This window comes from Sinohyriopsis cumingii, unplaced genomic scaffold (genome assembly GCF_028554795.1).
Source record: "Sinohyriopsis cumingii isolate HCF-2022 unplaced genomic scaffold, ASM2855479v2 utg001994l, whole genome shotgun sequence".
Classification (NCBI taxonomy): domain Eukaryota; kingdom Metazoa; phylum Mollusca; class Bivalvia; order Unionida; family Unionidae; genus Sinohyriopsis; species Sinohyriopsis cumingii.
In genome coordinates, this window is record NW_028316099.1 from 109,888 (window position 1) to 130,944 (window position 21,057).

Here is a 21,057-nt window from a genome sequence, read left to right on the forward strand (position 1 = left end):
TTAATAGATGATGCAAAACTCGTTAATCCAAATTATAATTATAATTATTTTAATTAATTACATTGGAGTTACGACGATAAAAGAGTATTCATTTTCTTGTTCAAGATCACGTGAAGGTATTTCAGCACAATCTTCTCATTTTTAAGTACCGGTTTAAACACTGTCGTCATTTGCATAATTCATTTAATATTTATAACATTCGGCAATGATAATCATCATCATAATCATCATCATCATCATCATCATCATCATCGCAATGATATAATGTTAGTAAATGTTTCAAACAAATGTTTCATGATTAAGCCGTTGAATGATTGGTACCATAAAAAACATTATAAAGATTTAAATTAAATATTTTTAATATTACACAGTTAAGTAAAATATTTATTAAAGTCTAATTTCAGAATCAATTACAAATATACGATTATTTGATAGGATAAGATGACACGACTGATACGAAAAGGACAATATCATATGATTGGTAAAATATTATTTTCATTTATTTTATTGCAAAAATCTTTGCTGTATAAATCTGAGATCTTTTCACATCATAAGAAAATCAAAATTCCTGATATGAAAACCGCTGTGTAGGTAAAGAGAAGATGCATGCGGTTACTTTTCTATATTACACAGTCCATGTCAGAATAATGATTCAAATTCTATGTAAATATCTGTATGCGATTATGTTAAATTCAGATTCGGCGTGGTATCGAACATGAAGGCAAGATAATACATTTTTTAACAAATACTACTGATCGTACAATAATCTACATGATATAAATGAAGACCAATGTCTTTTAAAAGAGAAAACATTGGAATATAGACAGTTTTGGTATATTTACCCTTACAATGATTGATACAGTCCTAGGTTATCAATTGCTAAAATAGACAGTTTAACCAAAAAAATGGGCGAAAAAAAATATAATTATTGAATATGTTATGGGGAAAGTGTTACATTTACAATTATAATTTTGAGAGAGTTGAAATTTCTCTCTATCCATGATTTTGTTCACTGAATGTGTCCAGGCTCGGCTCTAGGGTGTGCGGGGCCCAAGGCAGCATGTGGCGCCCAAAGCAGCAAGCGATGAGCGCAGGGTCAAAAGCACACAAAAATGCATTGCCCGAAAGCGCGGGTACCAATGCGGTTGCCTCGTTCGACTTGGCCTAGGGCTGGGCCTGTATGTGTCCTTTAAATGGATACATATCTTTAATGGCAGGGTCGGCCTTAGGCCGACTAGACCGATAAGGCCCAAATTGAGCCCCATGCGTTAGTCATTTAAAAGAAAAAGTATATCTATAGAAAGAAAATAATTGTAAAGCGATGGGAAGAAATTGTAAGGGCAACATCATATAAAACGCGTAAATCATGGGGCCAAAATGATCCAAATCGGAGGCAGCGTTTGCTAAGGCCGCTTCTGTTTCATGGATGAGAGTTCGTTAAAATGACATAATGTTTAGGACAAGTATAAGAGATAATGAGCAAGATTAACAAAGAAACATCATCCATTTTGAAGCTTTATTTAATATATCTGACTTTATAAAATGGTCCGAAACAATGAACGTTAATTGCAATTATCTGTTAAATAACAATACATCTTAATTGGGATAGAATACAACACAAACGAAAAAACGAAGTTGACTGAGTGGTTTAATGCATCAACATATATCATAATGCGTTTTTTTAACAATTAAAAATAAAAAAATACGTGATACGAGGTTTCTAGAGTCACGCGAAACATTATATTTGAAGATTTTGATGTTGCCATCAACAAAACACATGTAAATACACCACCAATATTGTTCTCATCGTGTGCACATAAAATCACGTCTATGCATACAACGTTCTTTTCAAACCTCACACATTTGTGATGTCATCCGCATACTCCTTGTCTTCTGCTGGCTCTGAAAGACAGAAAACGAGGGCATGGTCAATACAAAAACTAAAGATCAAGGCTGGGCTTAATTTATATGTGTCCAGGCTTGATGTTCAAGCCAATAATTGGCACTCAATGGACTGATTCGGTTTGGTACGTTTCAGCACATTAACACAAGTAGTTTATTTAGTGCCGAAACAATTACCTTGCCCAAAGACACATAACAGTAGTTGACCCAGGCTTGTCTGAGGTAGGATTCGAAGCTGTACAATTTCGGTCCTGAGTCAGGCACGCTAACCACCGAGCCACCGCGGTTCAACCCAAGAGAGACTGAATGTTCAACCCAATAACTGGCACTTGTCCCATTTTGAAATATATCAGTGGGAGAAAAATGATATCGCCAAAGCTGCGATACCACTTTTATTGCCACAGCGGCAAGATCAAATTTGGGACTACTTTCTATTTAAGAAGGCTATCTGCCCTCAGTCTTTAGTCCTGTTTCACGTCTTCTTTTCCCATGAGGATGAACGTTATGTGTTTCAGTATTTATCACACTCTGTTATACATTTTTTATGAGATGAATTGTCTCATAAACTCTAGGTCAAACTGTTTTCAAAACCCAACGGAGAGAGAGAGAGAAAGGGTGAGAGAGAAGGAAAGACGAAGACGAATCCTCATGAAAGAGGTGTAACTTGACGATGAAGATGTGGCTACATGTGGGGAATTGGCTTGCGAGAGGTACTGGTATGCTGTAAAGACAGAAGCCTGTTTGAATTTCTAGCGAACAAACGTTTATTGAAACACTCAGCATACAAAATTATATTCCAATATCAAACTACATAAGCTTAAATTACGGATATAAGATATAGATATAACACTACAATATTCTTTCACTTACCAACATCATACATTGTATAATTTCTGCCTTTTAGAATATAATACAGATAATTAAATATGGAAGAAATTCACGATAGCAAAAAAAAAAAATAATCTAAAATTCAGTATTTCAGACTAATACCGTAATTGAAATATATGTTACTGGATTTATTCTAAAATGTCAACATATTAAACTCTATTATTTAAAGAGTATTTTATTTCTAAATTAACTATTACTGAGTATGAAGTTGGTAGTGAACGTTGCTTTTTACTATAATCAATACAAGTAAATATAGGTTCTTCAAACAATTAAACTTTCCAATAAATTATATTAAAGAATAGTAAAGAAACATTGAAATAATCTAATGTTAAAACATACTGATGTTAGATTAACATCTTAACACTAAAAATTCTTACAACACTAAAAATCTTGATACTATAAGAAAAATTGTACATAGACGATAATCTTACCTGTAAAGACAGAAGCCCTATTGAGTTTCTGGCTAACAAACTGGAGTCCCCTTGGGCTTTTTATATTAGTTTCTTAAGTCAAAGCAAAATATTCACATGTTTCTAGCTCTTGTGTTCGCCAGAATTTCAAGGCGAGGATTCGTAGTCTCTTACAGATTATCATCTGGGTCTATGCACGTTATTACGTAGGTAATTCTGCAAGATCAGCTCATTTACTGACCCAGAAAGATCTTTGGAATTCGTCTAGCTGATCTGTCTATACAACTTATCGAATGTAGGTCTTTTTTTTTGCTGACTTTTTCATACACGGGAAATGTATATATAAGACGGTTTTGTATTTTGTTCATAACAACGCAATCTTTGTTAAATAGTATGTACCATACTGTACCTTGTGTTTAGATTGGCTTTTATGTCGATAGATGGAGTTTTCCATACTGTACCTTGTGTTTAGATTGGCTTTTATGTCGATAGATGGAGTTTTCCATACTGTACCTTGTGTTTAGATTGGCTCTTATATAGCTCTATGGGATTTTCCATACTGTACCTTGTGTTTAGATTGGCTTTTATGTCGACAGATGGAGTTTTCCATACTGTACCTTGTGTTTAGATTGGCTCTTATATAGCTCTATGGGATTTTCCATACTGTACCTTGTGTTTAGATTGGCTCTTATGTCGATAGATGGAGTTTTCCATAATGTACCTTGTATTTAGACTGGCTCTTATGTTGATATATGGAAGTTTCTATACTGCACCTTGTGTTTAGATTGGATCTTATGTTGATATATCGAATTTTCCATACTGTACCTTGTGTTTAGATTGGCTCCGATATAGCTCTATGGAATTTTACATACTGTAACTTATATTCACTCAGTAGAAAAAGTGAAGCGAAAATAAATCAGAAGTATCAAGTTCAAAAGTCCATTCGGAGCCCCTCTTTTTCTGTATTGTATTTAACTTCTCACGCTAAATCTTTTTTCTTTCTTGGAAAATGATTACTGTTTTTTTTTTTTTTTTTGGTAACTTCTTTTGTGTAAACCAATATATAAGATTGCAAGAGGTACAACCGATCTTTTGTTACCGTTTGAAAATAAAATACAACATGTGTTCAGCATAATCATGTACTTGATGATACTTCCTAAGTCGTGCACACAGAGCTAAAGGTCAATGTTCATGGGTCAAACTTTGTTTAAAATGGTAAAGTATTACCGTCATCATAACCCCGAATCCAACACTGTATACATTTTTTTAAGAACATTGAACTCTGACATAACTAATTTTTAAAAATGGCTAGACGACTAAGTAGTGTTTCATGCACTGACCAATGCCCTACTATATACATCGTCTTAATTTATTGGACAAAGTTATGTGATGGTTAATAGTTTCTATCAAGAGAACTTCTAAAAAGAGGGTTTGCACTGTTTATGTTTGTTGTTTATATGCATATATATATATATATATATATATATATATATATATATATATATATATATATATATATATATATACACATACACACACAATTGGCGACACTTTAAAAAAAACAAACAACATTTTTCAGAACTTATTTCGCATATTTAGCTGCCTTCATTTACATAATAAAAACATTGGGTTGCACGAAACTATATCGGTGATCCTCTCTCTTACAATAATTATTCAAAGGAGTCATATATATAAACATAAAAAGACTTTTCCAGACAAACTGCAGCAGAAACTATAAAACTATCAAAATGCTGAAGAAGTATGTAAGAAACAACAGAAGTAAACGATGAAGAAAGAGAACAATACTAATTTACAAGACAAAAAAAAAAGAACATAATTATTTAGAGGACGCATCACAGATAATCAGTTGCTGCCGAAAGAAAACAAAACCTGAACATTCATTTTTTCGTAACAATTGTTCTACTTACTTTGTATAACCACAGCGTTCTCTCTGTATCCCCTGCTGAAGTTAATAGTTCTACAGACATATTTGCCATAGTCACTGTCTTCCAGAAGTTCTTTCCGGATCGTCATCGAGAGGATAAAAGTATTGAATTCATCCACCAAATCTTTATCTGGTCGCACATCGTACTTCCAGCCTGTACGGACCGGTACACTGCTATTTTCAAATGCCCATTCCAACTCCCCTTCCATAGGAAACGCCTCTACCGCGCAGTGCAACGTCACTTCCTGTCCTTTTGTGGCAATTATTGTATTCTGAAAAACTATAACTTCCGGTCCAACTGATTAAAAGAAGAAACAAATAGAATTGTATCGGCTACTTCAGACGCAAAACAGACGCTCTTATATGAATTTAACAAACAACGGCATTAATAATATGCCTTGTGCATGGCTTATGACTGATTCTCAGCTTGTATGAAATGTCGAGGAGATACTTGATTACAAACCCATTCTCTTTAAAAGAAATAATCTTTTCTCTATTTCCCAATGTAATAGACTGAACCTTTGTTTTTCCGTCTCAAGACACACACACACACGTTGAAACCATAACTCAGTCTATATATGCGAAATAGCAGTCAGAAATTCCTACAAGAACGGAACTCAACATTTTAGTTTTAAATCCTTACAGTTATACTTAATATTGAACATTGAACACAAAACATTTCAAGTTTTAATTTTAAAAAAATGTAAATTTGTTAACAATATCCGTTTGACAACCACAGAAGTGCCACTAGGAGTTATGCAGCTATATAATGAATAATTTCAATTTGGTTTAATAATAATAAGATTTAAAGAAACAAGTCCCGAGAGAGAGAGAGAGAGAGAGAGAGAGGGGGGGGGGAGGGTCGGAGGGAAGGGGAAGTACACTTGACACGGATTCGGATCTCTCTTCTTTCTTCGTCAACGCTATTCTTGGCCAAGCAAACATATATGTTGTCATAGTAACGGCTCATATTATGCAGCACAAGTCTGTTTCCTTCCGCTTGACTGTCTGAAAAACAATTAAACTTGAAAAAACTAAATACAAATGTATGTATGTCATAGATTTCAGATTGACATTTAAACAGAACGTCACACAGAAGGATGATGACCTTCTTAGAAAGAATCGATGCCGTGATAAAACTGGCCGTGAAATTCTTGTCTTTTTGTTTATATGCGAGACATTCTTGTTTATCTAAAACATTGGTTGCTCTTCATTTGCGAGGAAGTTCCACTACTGTCTTCTGACTTCTTACGAAAATAATTTAAAATATATATCCATAGGCTTATGGATGTCGATTTATGTGATGGGTATGCTTTGCAAAACTTCCATCACATCGGTGACGCTCTACAGCATTTGAACCTGTCTCTGTGGATATTGTACGTACAATCCTGCTGAAGAGTGCACCAAAGTCATGTGAACTTGATCCAATTCCAACATCACCGCTGCTTGAGTGCTTAGGTCCAGTATTGCCTTCACTAACTGATGTTATTAATACCTCTTTCTCATCAGGGGAATTCACATCATTTTTCAAAACTGCCATTGTAAAGCCTCTGCTAAAGAAACCAACACTAGACCATAACGATTTAAAGAACTACCGCCCAGTTTCTAATCTCACATTTTATAAAATATCTTCTAAAAGGTTGTTCTATCCCAGCTTGTATCTCATCTGAATTCAAAAAGTCTTTTTAGCAATGTACAATCTGCATTTCGCCCTTGCCACAGTACTGAAACTACACTTCTAAAAAGAAGTTAATGACATTCCCTCTGCTTTTTATAGCGGAAAGATTACAGTCCTCACCCTCTTTTATTTGCCTGCAGCATTTGACACAATAGACCATGATATATTACGTCACCGTCTCCAGCATGTATTTGGCATTCATGATACAGCCTTACTGTGGTTCAAGTCCTACTTGATCAACAGGACAAAAATTGTGTCTGCAAATAGAATACACTCCAGCCCAGTTGATCTATGTTGTGGTGTTCCACAGGGGTCTGTTCTTGGACATGTTCTCTTCATTCTATACGCTCAGTCGCTCTCAAGTGTCATATATCATCATCCAGTGTCTCACCAATTGTACGCTGATGATACCCAACTATACAAATCTAGCCACCCAACTGAAGTTGATACCACCATCCAAGGTGTAGAGAGGTGCATTTCATGTGAAATCATGGCTGACATGTAACAAGCTGCAGATGAAGGATGATAAAACTGAGGCCATTCTGATCACAACACAAATACTTTCTCATTCACATCCTTTACCTCAAACAATAAATATCTGCAACATCAACATTAAATTCACACAATCAGTACGAAACCTAGGTGTTATTCTGGACAGTACTCTCACATTGCACAAATATGTGATTAACATATACAAGCTGCATATCTTGAGCTGAGACGCGTCAGCTCCATTCGCAAATATCTTTCAGTGTAGGCCACTAAAACACTTGTGTGTTCATTAGTACTTTCAAGACTGGACTATTGTAACTCAGTCCTGTTTGGTTCATCTCGATATGTACTCCAGAAACTTCAAAAAGTTCAAAACACAGCTGCACGGATCATGCTTAGAGTACCACGATCAGAGCACACCTCCCCGCTGCTCTGTACCCTACATTGGCTATCCATTCAATCCAGAATCAAATACAAAATTTGTTCTCTGTGCTACGTTTCAGTGTCGGACTCTAGTCCAACATACCTATCCGACCTCACCCATGTGTACACACCAGCAAGATACTTACGCTCCTCTTCTGACAATCGTATACTCATTATTCCCACTATGAAAACGAAGTCATATGGACAACGTTCTTTTGCATACCAGGGCCCAGCAACGTGGAATGAATTGCCCACTGAACTTAAACACAAAGACACAGTTATCCTATTCAAGAGTGCTCTTAAATCTCACATATTTCGACTGCAAGAACAAACTTAAAGACCTGATAATATTTGCTACCTTTAATATCTTCAGCATGTTTATTTTATGTTTTCTAATTTCATGGTGGTTGTTTTTGTAATCATATCATTATATATGATTTTTTATTATCTTATATGTGTTGTCTAATGTTGTAAAGCGCTTAGAGCTTCTAAAATTTAGGCGCCATACAAAGTCCTCATTATTATTATTTTTATTATTAATGGGTGTAATATGGGTCATAGAGTATACAGCGTACCCTTACTTCAGATGTGCATCTATAAAATGTAATTTAAAAAAAAACCCTGCTGGTTCCGCTCGGTCATTTTCAATTCCTGGACTTCAACAAACTTCACAATTTCTGGTTTACTTTGATCACTTGTATGCAGACATTATGGGATTGGGAACTACAAGCTATATTTGCTTACAACAGAAACTGAAGAGCTTTACATCGTACAAAACTAAGCACATCGTCAAGTATACGTTTTGCAAAAACACATTGATGCACTGTTTTGAAAGAATCGTGCTTAGTTTAAAATTACGTCCAAGCGATGTATTAGATTGACTTCCTTATGTCATGAAAATTAACACAGTATTAGGGCCACGCGTCTGGAACTAATTTGTTGCTCTTAACACACAGACGTGACCTCATATATGATCGGGATAATATCCAAAACTGGATAGCAAATTGTTAGATTGCAGAGTCGCGTATCTAGTGACTATAGCGCAGAGTGGAACGTCAGATGTAAATTATAAAAAAGCAGATAAATCTTTTACATTGTATATATTTGGTTATTCAATCAGAAGTCTTGACGCGCAAAACTAGTTTTACCTCGTTTAATAGCTGCTAATGATAGTGTACCTTAGACTAACTGAGGCCGATTTTCAAGAATATGGAAGCAGTCATTTTGGTTGGCAGTGTGTTCAGATCATATACAATTTCCACAAGTACAATATCCAAAAGAAATTTAGACCAGAGTACATGAAAGTAGCATAGAGGTACGCCAACATTTCTCCATTTTGCATGTTGCAAATGCAAACGACTTCACCTTTCATCTCTCTCTCTCAATAGATCGATCGATCGATCAATCGAAAATAGCTTATACTGACTCAAGCAGAAAAATGGAATATGGGACATTAATTCGTATTGGAGGAATGCAAGCAATACCTGGACTGTGTCCCCTATGTGGCAAAATGAGTCATGACCGTATTTTGCACATTTCGATGAATTGTGCCTTAACCTCAGACGACAGAAACCACTTGATGGAAAGTCTATTTTCGTATATGCCTCCAGTGATTTACCGTGATTTCTGTGATCAGATCGATGATGTTATACTGATTATACTACTTGGTGGTTTAAATGATATATCAGAACGTTTAGAATTTGAGGCATGGATAAATATGATCAGACTATCTACCAAGTATTTGATTAAGATAAAGGATATTATATATTCGATTCAATAGAGAACTCACTCAGAATATAAGGAAAGAAATACTTGTACTGGATTGCAAAGCGATTAGGAAACTAACTGTTTTTGTTGTGAGGATACATTTTCAAATGTTCTGTCGTGTATATATATATATATATATATATATATATATATATATATATATATATATATATATATATATAGTTTAGTAATGATTTTAATTTATTTATTCGTTTGCTATTGGAAATAGTTCAATAAGTAACGAATCCACTATTTGTGTGATTCTATGTATTTAAATGCATTTTTTTTGGTCTTAAAATCTTCAGAAAATGGAGGAATAAAAGAATATAATCATCATCATCATCATCATCATCATCATCTCTCTCTCTCTCTCTCTTTCTCTCTGAAGTCCATGATGTATCTTAGAAAATCTATTAATATTGTTTGAAAATATTCAGTGAAGAATCTTGCAGTTGATACATATCTCATGTAAGACATTTTAGTGACTAAAATCCGAAGAGATAATCTGTTTGATCAATCTGCTTCTCCGTGTTCATCTCATAGTTCTTGTTCGATCAAAACTTACTTTTATAAACTTAAAAGTATTGTTCGGCCCAGGCCTCCTTACGGGCAGTGTATGTACGTAACGTACCTAATACCCATTTATACAAAGTACGGATATGCACTATACAAGACAAGTGTACATAGTACCTATATATACAAAATACGGATATGTACTTTACAAGACAAGCGTACATAGAACTCATCATAATATATGGATATGCACTATACAGAACAAACGTATAAAGTACACATTTATACAGAATACGGATATGCAGTGTACAAGACAAGCGTACATACTTCTTGAAACGTTTAGTGAAGAGTGTAATAGTAAAAGTGTTGTTAAAAAGGTCTGAATATTAGTGTACTGTATTATTTATTAGGTAACAGTATGTCAGTCTATCCCTGTAATTTACTCTCCATGCACCTCAATGTATTTCATCTGCCTGATTATCCAACTATTAAATGCCAGTTAATATTCACTATTTTGTCTGATGTTCATACGCTGGAAAACTGTACTCCAAACCGTATGACAGCTTTCCAATCGTCTGACCTCAACAAATCTTTGATAACGGGACTCAACCAAAAATCACCCGGAGCTCAATCGGGACTGTATGGAGGATGTGGCATGGTTTAGATGCTGTACTATGTCAGGAAGTCAGTCGTGGGGTTGATGGATACCTAGTGTATTGCTGCGGGCACGTGTGGTTCGGTTCATTTCCTTAGCTTTGGCAGTACTTTGGAGACATACAAATGTTCTTTGACATGAATAGTCAGGCACGGGTACTTGGACGACCAGAGCTTTTGTATCGACATTTTGTATCGAAACATAACGCGTACAAAAAGATATTACCCCACCCCATCTCTCTCTCTCTCTCTCTCTATTTCAAGAGGTCGCCTTCGGAGATTCGTGGTGGTACAAAGCACGATCATACATCTCACAACGTCGGATGTATTCGAGACTTATCGAGAGGAAAATCATATTTTTTCGGTCATACACTAACGTTTTGAAACAAAGTGAATACCCTTTAACCTCTTTAAAACTTACTTTTTATTATAAGAGGTTTTTTAAAAATATATCATTTAATGATTTTAATGATTCTAAAAGGTACCCAAAACAATCAGAGAGCAGACAACTAATGCAACTCAAACAATTCTTGTCTCTTCTTTTGAACGAAAATTGCAGTTTGTGTAACTTTAAGACAGCGCCAATGTCTTTCTTACGACGAGAACACTCAATATTAAGTTATTATAACGAACTAATTTTCTTGTCTGTGCGTATACTTTTCTACAATTATTTACTTAATAAGACTTGTATTGGCGAAGTACTGTAGTGTACTATGGGTCTATTCAGCAAGGTAATACCCACCTTGCCCTATTCCGTCAGTTTGGTGTGGCGGTTTCCAGTACCAGTGTACTGTTGGAGTCGGGGAACCAGTTGCGTTACACCATATAGTGCCCGTGTCTCCCTCGTCAAAAGTCATATTCTGTGTATCCTGTATTTTTGGTGGAGCTGCATGATAAAAAAAAGAATTAACAAAAAGTCATCTAGTTGAGTGAAATTTTGTATGGGTTTAGTGTGCTTATCACTTTGTGAATGGAAATAGTTGTATTTGTGATGCATACGGTATGTCTATATTTCTGATCTATCTATCTATCTATCTATCTATCTATCATACAGGTTAGATAATTTTTAATTAGAACTCTGCGGAGATTCTAACCCGAGTCCTGGGGAAAACAGCACCTATTGCCTTGCCTGCGCACACGAGCCCATATACCCTCGTGACTACACACACACATCATCTAAAAATGATACTACTCAGTCGGTGTTATATGCATTCGTGCGTAGCAGACACACTCGCATGACGACCTAGTAATTAATTTTCATATATTTACACAGTCATTCCGGATTCCTATGAAAGCAAGCAATCTATATACAATAAATTATAGAGAATTATAAATATTCACCAGACAGAACGGAAAGTGCTATCCTGGATTCTATAAAAGAAAGCTTGATAATAGTAGGCAGAATTAATATTTTAATACAAATAATAATATCATATATATATATATACATATATATATATATATATATATATATATATATATATATATATATATATATATATATATATATATATATATATATATATATATATATATAATTTAATTAATATTTTATTAGCTTAATTGTTTGTTTGTTAGTTTTAAAATTGTTTTGTTTTGTTCCGATTACATGTTATACTAATTTAATTTTGTTGACATTTTCCACAAATTAGTTTGACCTGACTTTTTTTTAGTAAATATATAACTGTGTTTATTGATGCTGACATAGTTCCATACCTTGATACATAATTATTAACAACTGTAGTAAACAACTTCCGTTTTGTAATTCATTCTTAATATGTGGCTGTCCTCGGAGTACGTGATGTAAAGATTATACCTTGTTATGGAAATTGATCACGTGACCCTCATACATGAATCTGTTTTGCGCAGTATCTAGATTTAATACCGATGTTTTGAGAAATAATCTGTGTTCGGCTTTTAAACACTTAGATATCATTGTGTTTTCATTGTGTTTTTTCTGTTGATACTAGTTGGAGTTACACTTTAATTTTTCTTCAAACTATATGGATTCTAAAAGATTAATTCTTTTCCCTGGAGAATATTGAAGTGCCATACATAATTCTTGGACAAAGACATTTATTGAAATTTCATTCGGAATTCAATCACTTGAATATTTTTTCCGTGGTACAACAAAGAAATGTAGACACATCAATACTACATTGTCTATTTTATGCGTCATCGCCTTCCATTTTTGGATTTCTCGTCGGGACTGAAATTCATTAGAACCTTTTATTATTAGGATTTCTAATTTTAAACTCTTGGATTAATTTTGGTTTGATTCTTAAAACCGTAAGTTCTGTTGTATATTTTTACATTGTTTTTTTCTAGGTAAATACATTTCTTTTAAATTTTGCAAAGTGTGTTGTCTTCACTATATATATTATTGTGCACAAATAAAATGATCTTTTTTTGTTTTGGAGGGTTCTCTCTCCTTTTTGATCTTCGCAGACCATTTAGGGAGGCCCTCCTGCCCTACATGTTTTTGATTGTCATTTTGTGTGTTTTGCTATTGTGTTATTGTTTTAAGAAAAATGAAAAAAAAAATATCTTTTACTTGTTATAGGATTTTATGTATTCATATTTTTGTCAATGTATTCATCTGTGCTAAACCAAATTTCTTCTTCCATTCTTTTTTTCTCCTCCTCTTCTTGTTGTCTTCTTTTTTCTTTTCTGTTTGTTTTCGTCATTTCTCTGAGCGCTTTCCGTACTTCTGGGCTTGTTTTTCGTTGCTCAGCTTTAGTGGTTTTTCTTATTTGTGATGCTTCTTCCTGCATTTGTTTTGTATTTGTATTTTCTATCTGTCGCGATTCCACTCTCTGTTTCCTTTCTTCTTCCTCTCGTATCCTCCTCGTATATGGATGTTCATGTGGATTTATGTTTCCTTGCTGCGGGGACTTGGTGCTTTTTTGTTATTTCTGATATTTGAGTACTTGAGTTTTCTGGATTTGTTGTAATTGGAAGGTTGTAATCTCTTCCTGTAATGAAACTTCTCTTAGACTCTTTATGTAAGGGTGCTCATCTTGCAGTTGTTTTTGCAGTTTTTGCTGTAATAAACTTGGTTTCATGTTGTTGTTGTGATTGTATTGGTCTAATCTCTTTTCCTTGCAGGCTTTGTAAAGTTTGCTGTTCTTGTTGTTGGTTCTTACTTCCTAGTTGCTGTTGTGCTTTTATTGTCCTTTGTTGTTGTTGTTGTTGTTGTTGTTGTCTGGTTTCAATAACTTGTTGGCTTGGTGTTTTTTTGTTGTTGACTTTTTTTTCTTCTTGTATTTGGACTAGTTGTTTCTGTTGTTGTTGCTTCCTTGGATCTATTGTCGTCTGTACGTCTTTATTTCCTGCTTGTATCTGTATTTGTTGTTGCTGTTGTTTATATTCTTGTTGTCCATTTTCCAATGGAATCTGGGCTCGAGTCTGTTGGTGTTGTTGTTGTTGTTGAATTTTATGCCCTTGTTTTGTTTTTGTAGTTTCTTTCTGTAGTGACTTTTGTCTTTCTTGTTGCTCTATATTTCCTTGTTATTGTTGTGGTTGTATTTGATCTATCCTTTGTTTTTTTGCTGCTTGTATCGGTACTTTCTGTTCTTGTATTTGTTGTCGTTCTTTTTGTTGCTTGGTATCTTGTTGGTTGTTTTCTACTGCTTCCTGTACTTGTAGCTGTTGCTGTTGTTGCTGTAGCTGCTTATAATGTTCTTTTCCGTTCCCATCTTGTGATATTTGTTGTTGTTGTTGCTGCATCTTTTCTGTTGCCATTTGTCTGCTGGATGTGTTTGTTGTTGTTGTTGTTGTCGTTGTTGGTACTCTTTCCGCTGTCATTTCTTGATTTTGGGGACATTTAAATGGGGTGTGACCTATTTTTTCACATCTATTGCATGTACGGTCATATATGAATCCTTTATACCAAGACTTGGCTAGGAAACCGAACATGTAGAACGCTCTCTTGATCTTTCTCATATCACTTTTTTCGATTTCCAGTATTCATGTGCCGTCTAGTATTGATGTTGTCTCTATAGTTCTATTCTGTGCTGAGATTACTGGAATATGAAATTTTCCTCAAACCGTTTTACTATTTCATCTAGTCAAATTTCAAGTGGGATGTCGGTCACATGTAGTTCTCCTGTTCGTTTTTTTATTTCTCTTAGCAGGGGTGCTGGTTCTTTTACTATCACTTTTTCTTTCCCAATAATCATCTCTCCATATGGCAAAATCGGTGTCATCCCTTTCGGTCTTACGATGTAACCTTTGTATCCTTTAAGGTTTATGGAGTACACTCTGTTTATACATTCTGGATGTGCTATCTTCATTGCTATCATTACCGAAGTAATACTAGGTATTTTATCCGTTTGTATGTGCCTCATATCTATCTCTTGTGTACCTTCTCTATATGTGCATTGCAGGTAGCTTCCTTCATGCGTATCTATCCTTTTCAGCTTAAAGAATTTCTCTAGTTGTTTCACTTCTCTTCTGACCGCCATATTGCCTCGTGTTTCACGTGCTCTGGTCTCGCCTGCTTGACTTTCCATGGTATATTTTCTTTATATTTGTATATTTTGTATATGTGTATATTAAGTCCTTGTTGAGATCTGGAATCAGTGCATCTATTTCACGTAGTGGACAGTAAAGATATTCCTGCTGGGTGTCCCAGGACCTCTAAACTGTTTGCTTTGTTCGCGCCATTGCTAAAACTCACTGCACTTCTCAACAAGGAGCGTAAGTTTCCGTCATGTTGAAAAATGTCTTTTGCAGCCGACACATTTCGTTTAAATAAATCTATAAATGTGCTTAATATGTTATAATTACTACTATAACAATGAATATTACGGGATATAATTGCGCTTACATAAATTTACATAAAACCACATATGTTGTTATGGCTCATCGATTTCTAGGTCGATAAAAATGTTTTCCACCATCCGCAACAAGTTGAAATAAACTAGTTAAAACACAATAAATGTAAAGGTTTAATTCATATAGAAACATCTCTGTAAAGTTCTGCAAGCACAACGGCTTTTATGTTTAATTTGTTTTCCTGTCCATGTTTTGCATTTGTCTTTGAAAAAGACTCATTAAGGGTCCAAAGCGCTCAGCTAGTTTTGCACTGTTCGTTGTCAGTTCGTTGCATTTATCTTAATCAATCCCTGACACACGTAATCCGTTACTGAATCCAGTGGGCTTGAAAGGACTCTTATTCGCCATATGATTTGCAGTGTGTGTGTGTGTGGGTGAGAGAGAGAGAGAGAGAGAGAGAGAGAGAGAAAGAGAGAGTTGTTGTGTTATTCTCATAGTAATGTGATCTTTATCGCGTGGTCACGTTGCGTTATTAGTAGATATGGATACATTTCGATGCACTATGTGCTGAGGTTATGATTCGTATGAGAATAATATTTTTTGTCATATACCTACAATAGCTAAGAAAATTTATGAACATTACTTTCCTTAACCGAAGAACAAAATAAATTCCTTAACATTTCAAACCTTTTAATACGATCTTTACCCTAAATCATGAAACTAATTACATATTGATAAACTGGTATACGCATAAATGTCATAGTTAATGAATGACGCGCATGTGCAACAGTTACTCATTTTCAGTATGATTACTGTTAACAGCACGAATTCTTAGGCGAATGATGGACAGCAGACTCATACATTGTAATTTGAAATTATTATGCAATTCTACTTTTTTGCATCACGGAAGGTTTCAACAGCTGAACGAATGAAAGCTTCTGACAGATGCTAGGTTATTGAGGCCGGGGGTGGTGGGCCAAATGAATACTTGACATAGGAATTACATGATAATTTTGACAGTTATTTACAAAAGGATTGGAAGTGTTTTTGGAACTTGATGCCAAATATTTGTTTGCAAAAAGTGTTTTTTTTCTTCCCTCATTTTTCATGCCAAGCGAGGATACGGCAAAGTTGTTTACGCTTGCCGGGAAACAGAGAAAATAGTAGATCCAGTTTCGTTTAAACGGATGATGATACAGGATCGGAAACCGGGGTATCGTTTTCGGACTTGTGAAAAATTAAAAGGTGTATAATAAAGAGACGTATGGACTGTGTACACGTTTGATACTACGAAACATGGCACAATCACGCACGAAAAGGAACAAATTCACTTTTTCAAGAAACGATCTATCTTTGGCAAGACCTAAACACTGGTATTACCTTCCTATGCAAGCTCTGCACACATACACACACACACACACACACACACACACACACACACTGATGGTATACTTACATTCCACAATGAGTTCACCATTCACAATTACTTCCTCACCAACCCTACATGTGTAGTTCCCGGCGTCTTCATGGGTCACATATTTAATCTTGAGGTTCCACTCGCTATTGTATGGATTGTCCACGCTCATCCGCGTGTTGTAAGGGGGGTGAACACGTTTTTTCACGCTTATTAAGTAATCTGGGTACTTGTACCATCTCACCTGCTAAATAATAGGAATTACAAAGAAGATTTTACATACGCTTTCAGATCTTTTAGGATATATATATATATATATATATATATATATATATATATATATATATATATATATATATATATATATATATATATATATATATATAGTTACGTATATCTGATTTAATATATATTATATATTTATTTTCATTTAATTGTTTGTTTGCCAGTTTTATTTGTTTTTCTTTTCTTACATGCTATTGCAATGTAAATTTATGCACTGGAGATGATATGTGTTCAGTAAATTGGTTGACCTGAATCATTCATTTCATAACACCAGGTGTTGGCCTTGATGCTGACCTTAATTTAAAATTTGTAAACAAGCTTCTATTTTACTTTAAAATGATTGGTTGTTGTCAAGGTCATGATGGGACTACGTGGGTTAAGAAGTAAACACTTTTTTTTAATTCTGGGAATAAAATTATTGGTCTAATCAAGGCCATATTCTGTGTACATGAGATAAACACGATCACGTGACCCCATCCCGCCCCCTATTTCGCAACTTGGTGGAATTTCGAAACTGCCTCTTATAATAAAATATAGCCTTTGTTTTAGAGAGATCTCTCTTAGTTTCGGGGCTTTTTACACTAATGTCAAGGTAGTTTGTTGTAGTCAGATTTTGAGCTATGATTTTCTTCAGATCATCTGGATTTCAAAAGGATTAATACTTTTTTCTCTGGAAATATTTTGAGGAGTGCTCATACAGAAGTTTGGCAAAGACATTCCTTACAAATTTAATTTGGATTTGCAACACCGGAGTGCCATTATTTGTATTTATACAAGGAACATTAGATTAGCACAGTACTGACTACAGCATACGTCATCGTCATCCATCTTGGATTTTCGATCAGGATTCGAACTTGAAATTATTAGAACATTTATTACTAGGACTTTTGCAAAATAATTCGTGGATCATTCTTAGATTACTTGTGAATTTGATTCTTGAAACTGTAAGTTCTTTTTTTTTACAGAATTTTTCCAGGAAAATAAATCATTTGTTAAATTTTAAAAAAAAGCTTGTTGTTTTCACTCTTTCTGTGTTACTGTTTATTCGATCCTAAACACGTAACATATAAATTGGGGGTTGGTCCGGAATATTTGAATTTTGGCTAAAATATTTCAGAAAACTTTGTTTTTTTAAAATTTGAATTCCCTTAGATTTTGAAATCTTTAGTGAGATCGACAAGCGTTTTCTAAAATGGCATCAAAAGTAGAAATCTTTATTTCAAATCCTACCCAGGAACAGTTAGATCTTTTAAAAAATGATGATTAGATTCAACTTTCCAGAAAATACGATCTTTCTGAGGTAAAGGCTTCTTTAATGAAACAGGAAATAAGAAATAGTTTGGTTCAGTACTTGGAAGAAAAGAATGTTTTGGATAAAAGTGCTTTGGTTTCAGTCAGTACGTCTGTATCAGACTTTGACACAAAAATATAGGAATTAGAATTAAAATACAATATGGAAATAGAGTTGAGGAAGATCGAACTTCAGGAAGAAGAAAGAGAAAAACAAATGCAAATGCAGTTACATTTGGATAAGAGAATGATGAAATTGGAGAAAGAGAAAGAACAAACGAAATTGGAAAAAGAGAAAGAACAAATGAAGTTGGAGAAAGAAAAAGAGCAAATGTTCTTACAAGAAAAATATATAGTTACAATATGAGAAAGAGGGGAGAGAGAGAGACAGAGAGAGAGAGAGAGAGAGAGAGAGAGAGAGAGAGAGAGAGAGAGAGAAATGGAATTATATTTAACATATGCAAATACAGTTACAAGAAAAACACATAAATAAGGAGAGAGAGAATGAAGTAGGGAAAATCAATGTAAAATGACACAAATGGAACTGGCAATTGAAAATACACATGCATAGTTCAAATTCAAAGAATATTAGGTTTGTGCCCCCTTTCAGAGAAAGAGAAGTAGACAAATATTTTATTCGTTTTGAAAAGGTTGCTGAAAATTTGAAATGGCCAAAGGAGCACTGGACTCGGTTATTACAATGTGTACTCACTGGTAAGGCTAGTGATATGTATAATTCACTATCAGTTCACCAAAGTGGTGACTATTATGTGGTTAAAGAATGCACCCAAAGAGGTTACGAGTTAGTCCATGATGACTTTCGGCAAAAATTCGGAAACTATAAAAAAGAAGTTGACCAGGCCTATGTCGAATTTTCATGGGAAAAGGCACGGTAATTTGGTAAATGATGCACTTCTAGAAAGATTAATAAAGTTTACGAGAGTCTCAGACATCTTATATTGGTAGAAGAGTTTAAGAACTGACATTATTATCTATCTTGACGATCGAGACGTTGGAAAATGCCTCTCATGCCGCTGACAATTATGCTTTAGCTCATAATGTTTCTTTTGTAAACAAGACTTCTATACATCAGTCTTTTGGCAGAAAAGTATTTCAGCCTAATGCAAGCCCTTCTAAACCTAAAACTGGCACAACTTATAAAAATCAAACTTCGGATAAGCTTGTTTCAAGATCCTTGTCTCTTCCTACGTGTAACTATTGCAAGAAAAAGGACACGTTATTTCTGATTGCTACAAATTGAAAAAACTGCATCAGATTCAAGACAGACCTGTTTTAAATGCTCTTATTTCTAAGAGGTCGAGGTCACAGTCATGTATGGAAAGCAATACATTTGTTGGGTCTAACAAACCCTTGTCTGATTTGATTATGGAGAATTATGAACCATTCATATCGAAGGGTACTATATTACTCTTGGGTGATTCGGCCAATCCTATCCCTATTATAATTTTAAATGACACAGTAGCTTTTCAGGGTCTTTTATTGTCGGGTACGTTGCCTTCTTCTACGAAGTCTTCTTCTAATGAGAATGCTCTTATTCAGGAAGAGTGCGGCTTTGTTGATGTTCCTGTCCATTGTGTACATTTGTCATCAGACTTAGTATCAAGACCCTTGACAGTCGGAACAATGTGCTATGGCAAAGGAAGCTCTTGAGAATGATGTTGATAAGGGCACTATTCCTTTAGCTGACACATGTATCGGTTAGGCTTTTGATGAGGTCACTTTTACTTCTTGTTGGGATCCGTCAGAAGATATTGATCACAGTTATCCTCTTTTAGCTACTCATTCTCTTTATTCTAATCAGGGTGAGTAACGACAATCACTTGTCGTCGAACACGAAAAAGATCCTGAGATCTCCTGTTTGAAAGGACCGTTAGTGAAACTGAAGCTACTGAAATCCCTGTCTATTATTTCATTAAAAATGCAATTCTTATGAGAAAATGGAGACCATTTAATGTACCTGCTGATGACGAATGCTCAAATTGATTGTAGTTCCAAAACCTTACAGACAGGAAATACTTAGCTTGGCCCATGAAACTCCATTGGCTGATCATTTAGGGATCAATAAAACTTATCGCAAGATCTTAACTCACATACATTGGCCAAAATTAAAAAGTGATGTTGGTAAATAATGTAGATCTTGTCATACCTATCAAATGGTAGGAAAACTAAATCAAAAAATTCCCAAGGCCCATCTACAACCTATTCCTGCCTCTGACGAACCACTCAGTATAATTTGGGTAGATGGTGTTGGTCTCTTACCTAAGACCAAGTCAGGTAATCAATACCTGTTGACCATTATGTGCGCATCAACGTTTCCAGAGGCAATTCCCTTGAAGAATATAAAATCTAAAATAATAGTAAAAGCATTGATAAAATGTTTTACTCAGTTTGGCCATTCTAACTCTACCAAACTGGGTCAAGGGTCAAATTATAGGTCTGCAACTTTCCAGCCTATTGTGCTTGAATTTGGCATTCAGCATTTCGAGTCAGAAGTGCATTAATGGTTTGACAGAACCAATATGGAGAGAACTTTTGAGTTTTGTGATAATGGAGTTTTGTCTCTCTTGATCATTCTTCCAGACCTTCTTCAGATTAGATA

At 34.8% G+C, this 21,057-nt stretch overlaps 1 protein-coding gene across 1 annotated transcript in view; it reads right to left on the reverse strand.

The window, feature by feature from the left end:
- Positions 1 to 1,631: 1,631 nt before the first annotated feature.
- LOC149771286 (limbic system-associated membrane protein-like) overlaps positions 1,632 to 21,057 on the reverse strand; it is a 48,481-nt gene continuing 29,055 nt past the window's right edge. The window contains exons 4-8 of the mRNA XM_089948666.1: positions 16,905 to 17,109; positions 11,412 to 11,555; positions 6,028 to 6,153; positions 5,129 to 5,443; positions 1,632 to 1,902 (exon numbers count right to left, since the gene is read on the reverse strand). Coding sequence (XP_089804792.1) covers positions 1,856 to 1,902; positions 5,129 to 5,443; positions 6,028 to 6,153; positions 11,412 to 11,555; positions 16,905 to 17,109 — 837 coding nt within the window. The 3' untranslated portion in view covers positions 1,632 to 1,855. The remainder of the gene's footprint in view (positions 1,903 to 5,128; positions 5,444 to 6,027; positions 6,154 to 11,411; positions 11,556 to 16,904; positions 17,110 to 21,057) is intronic.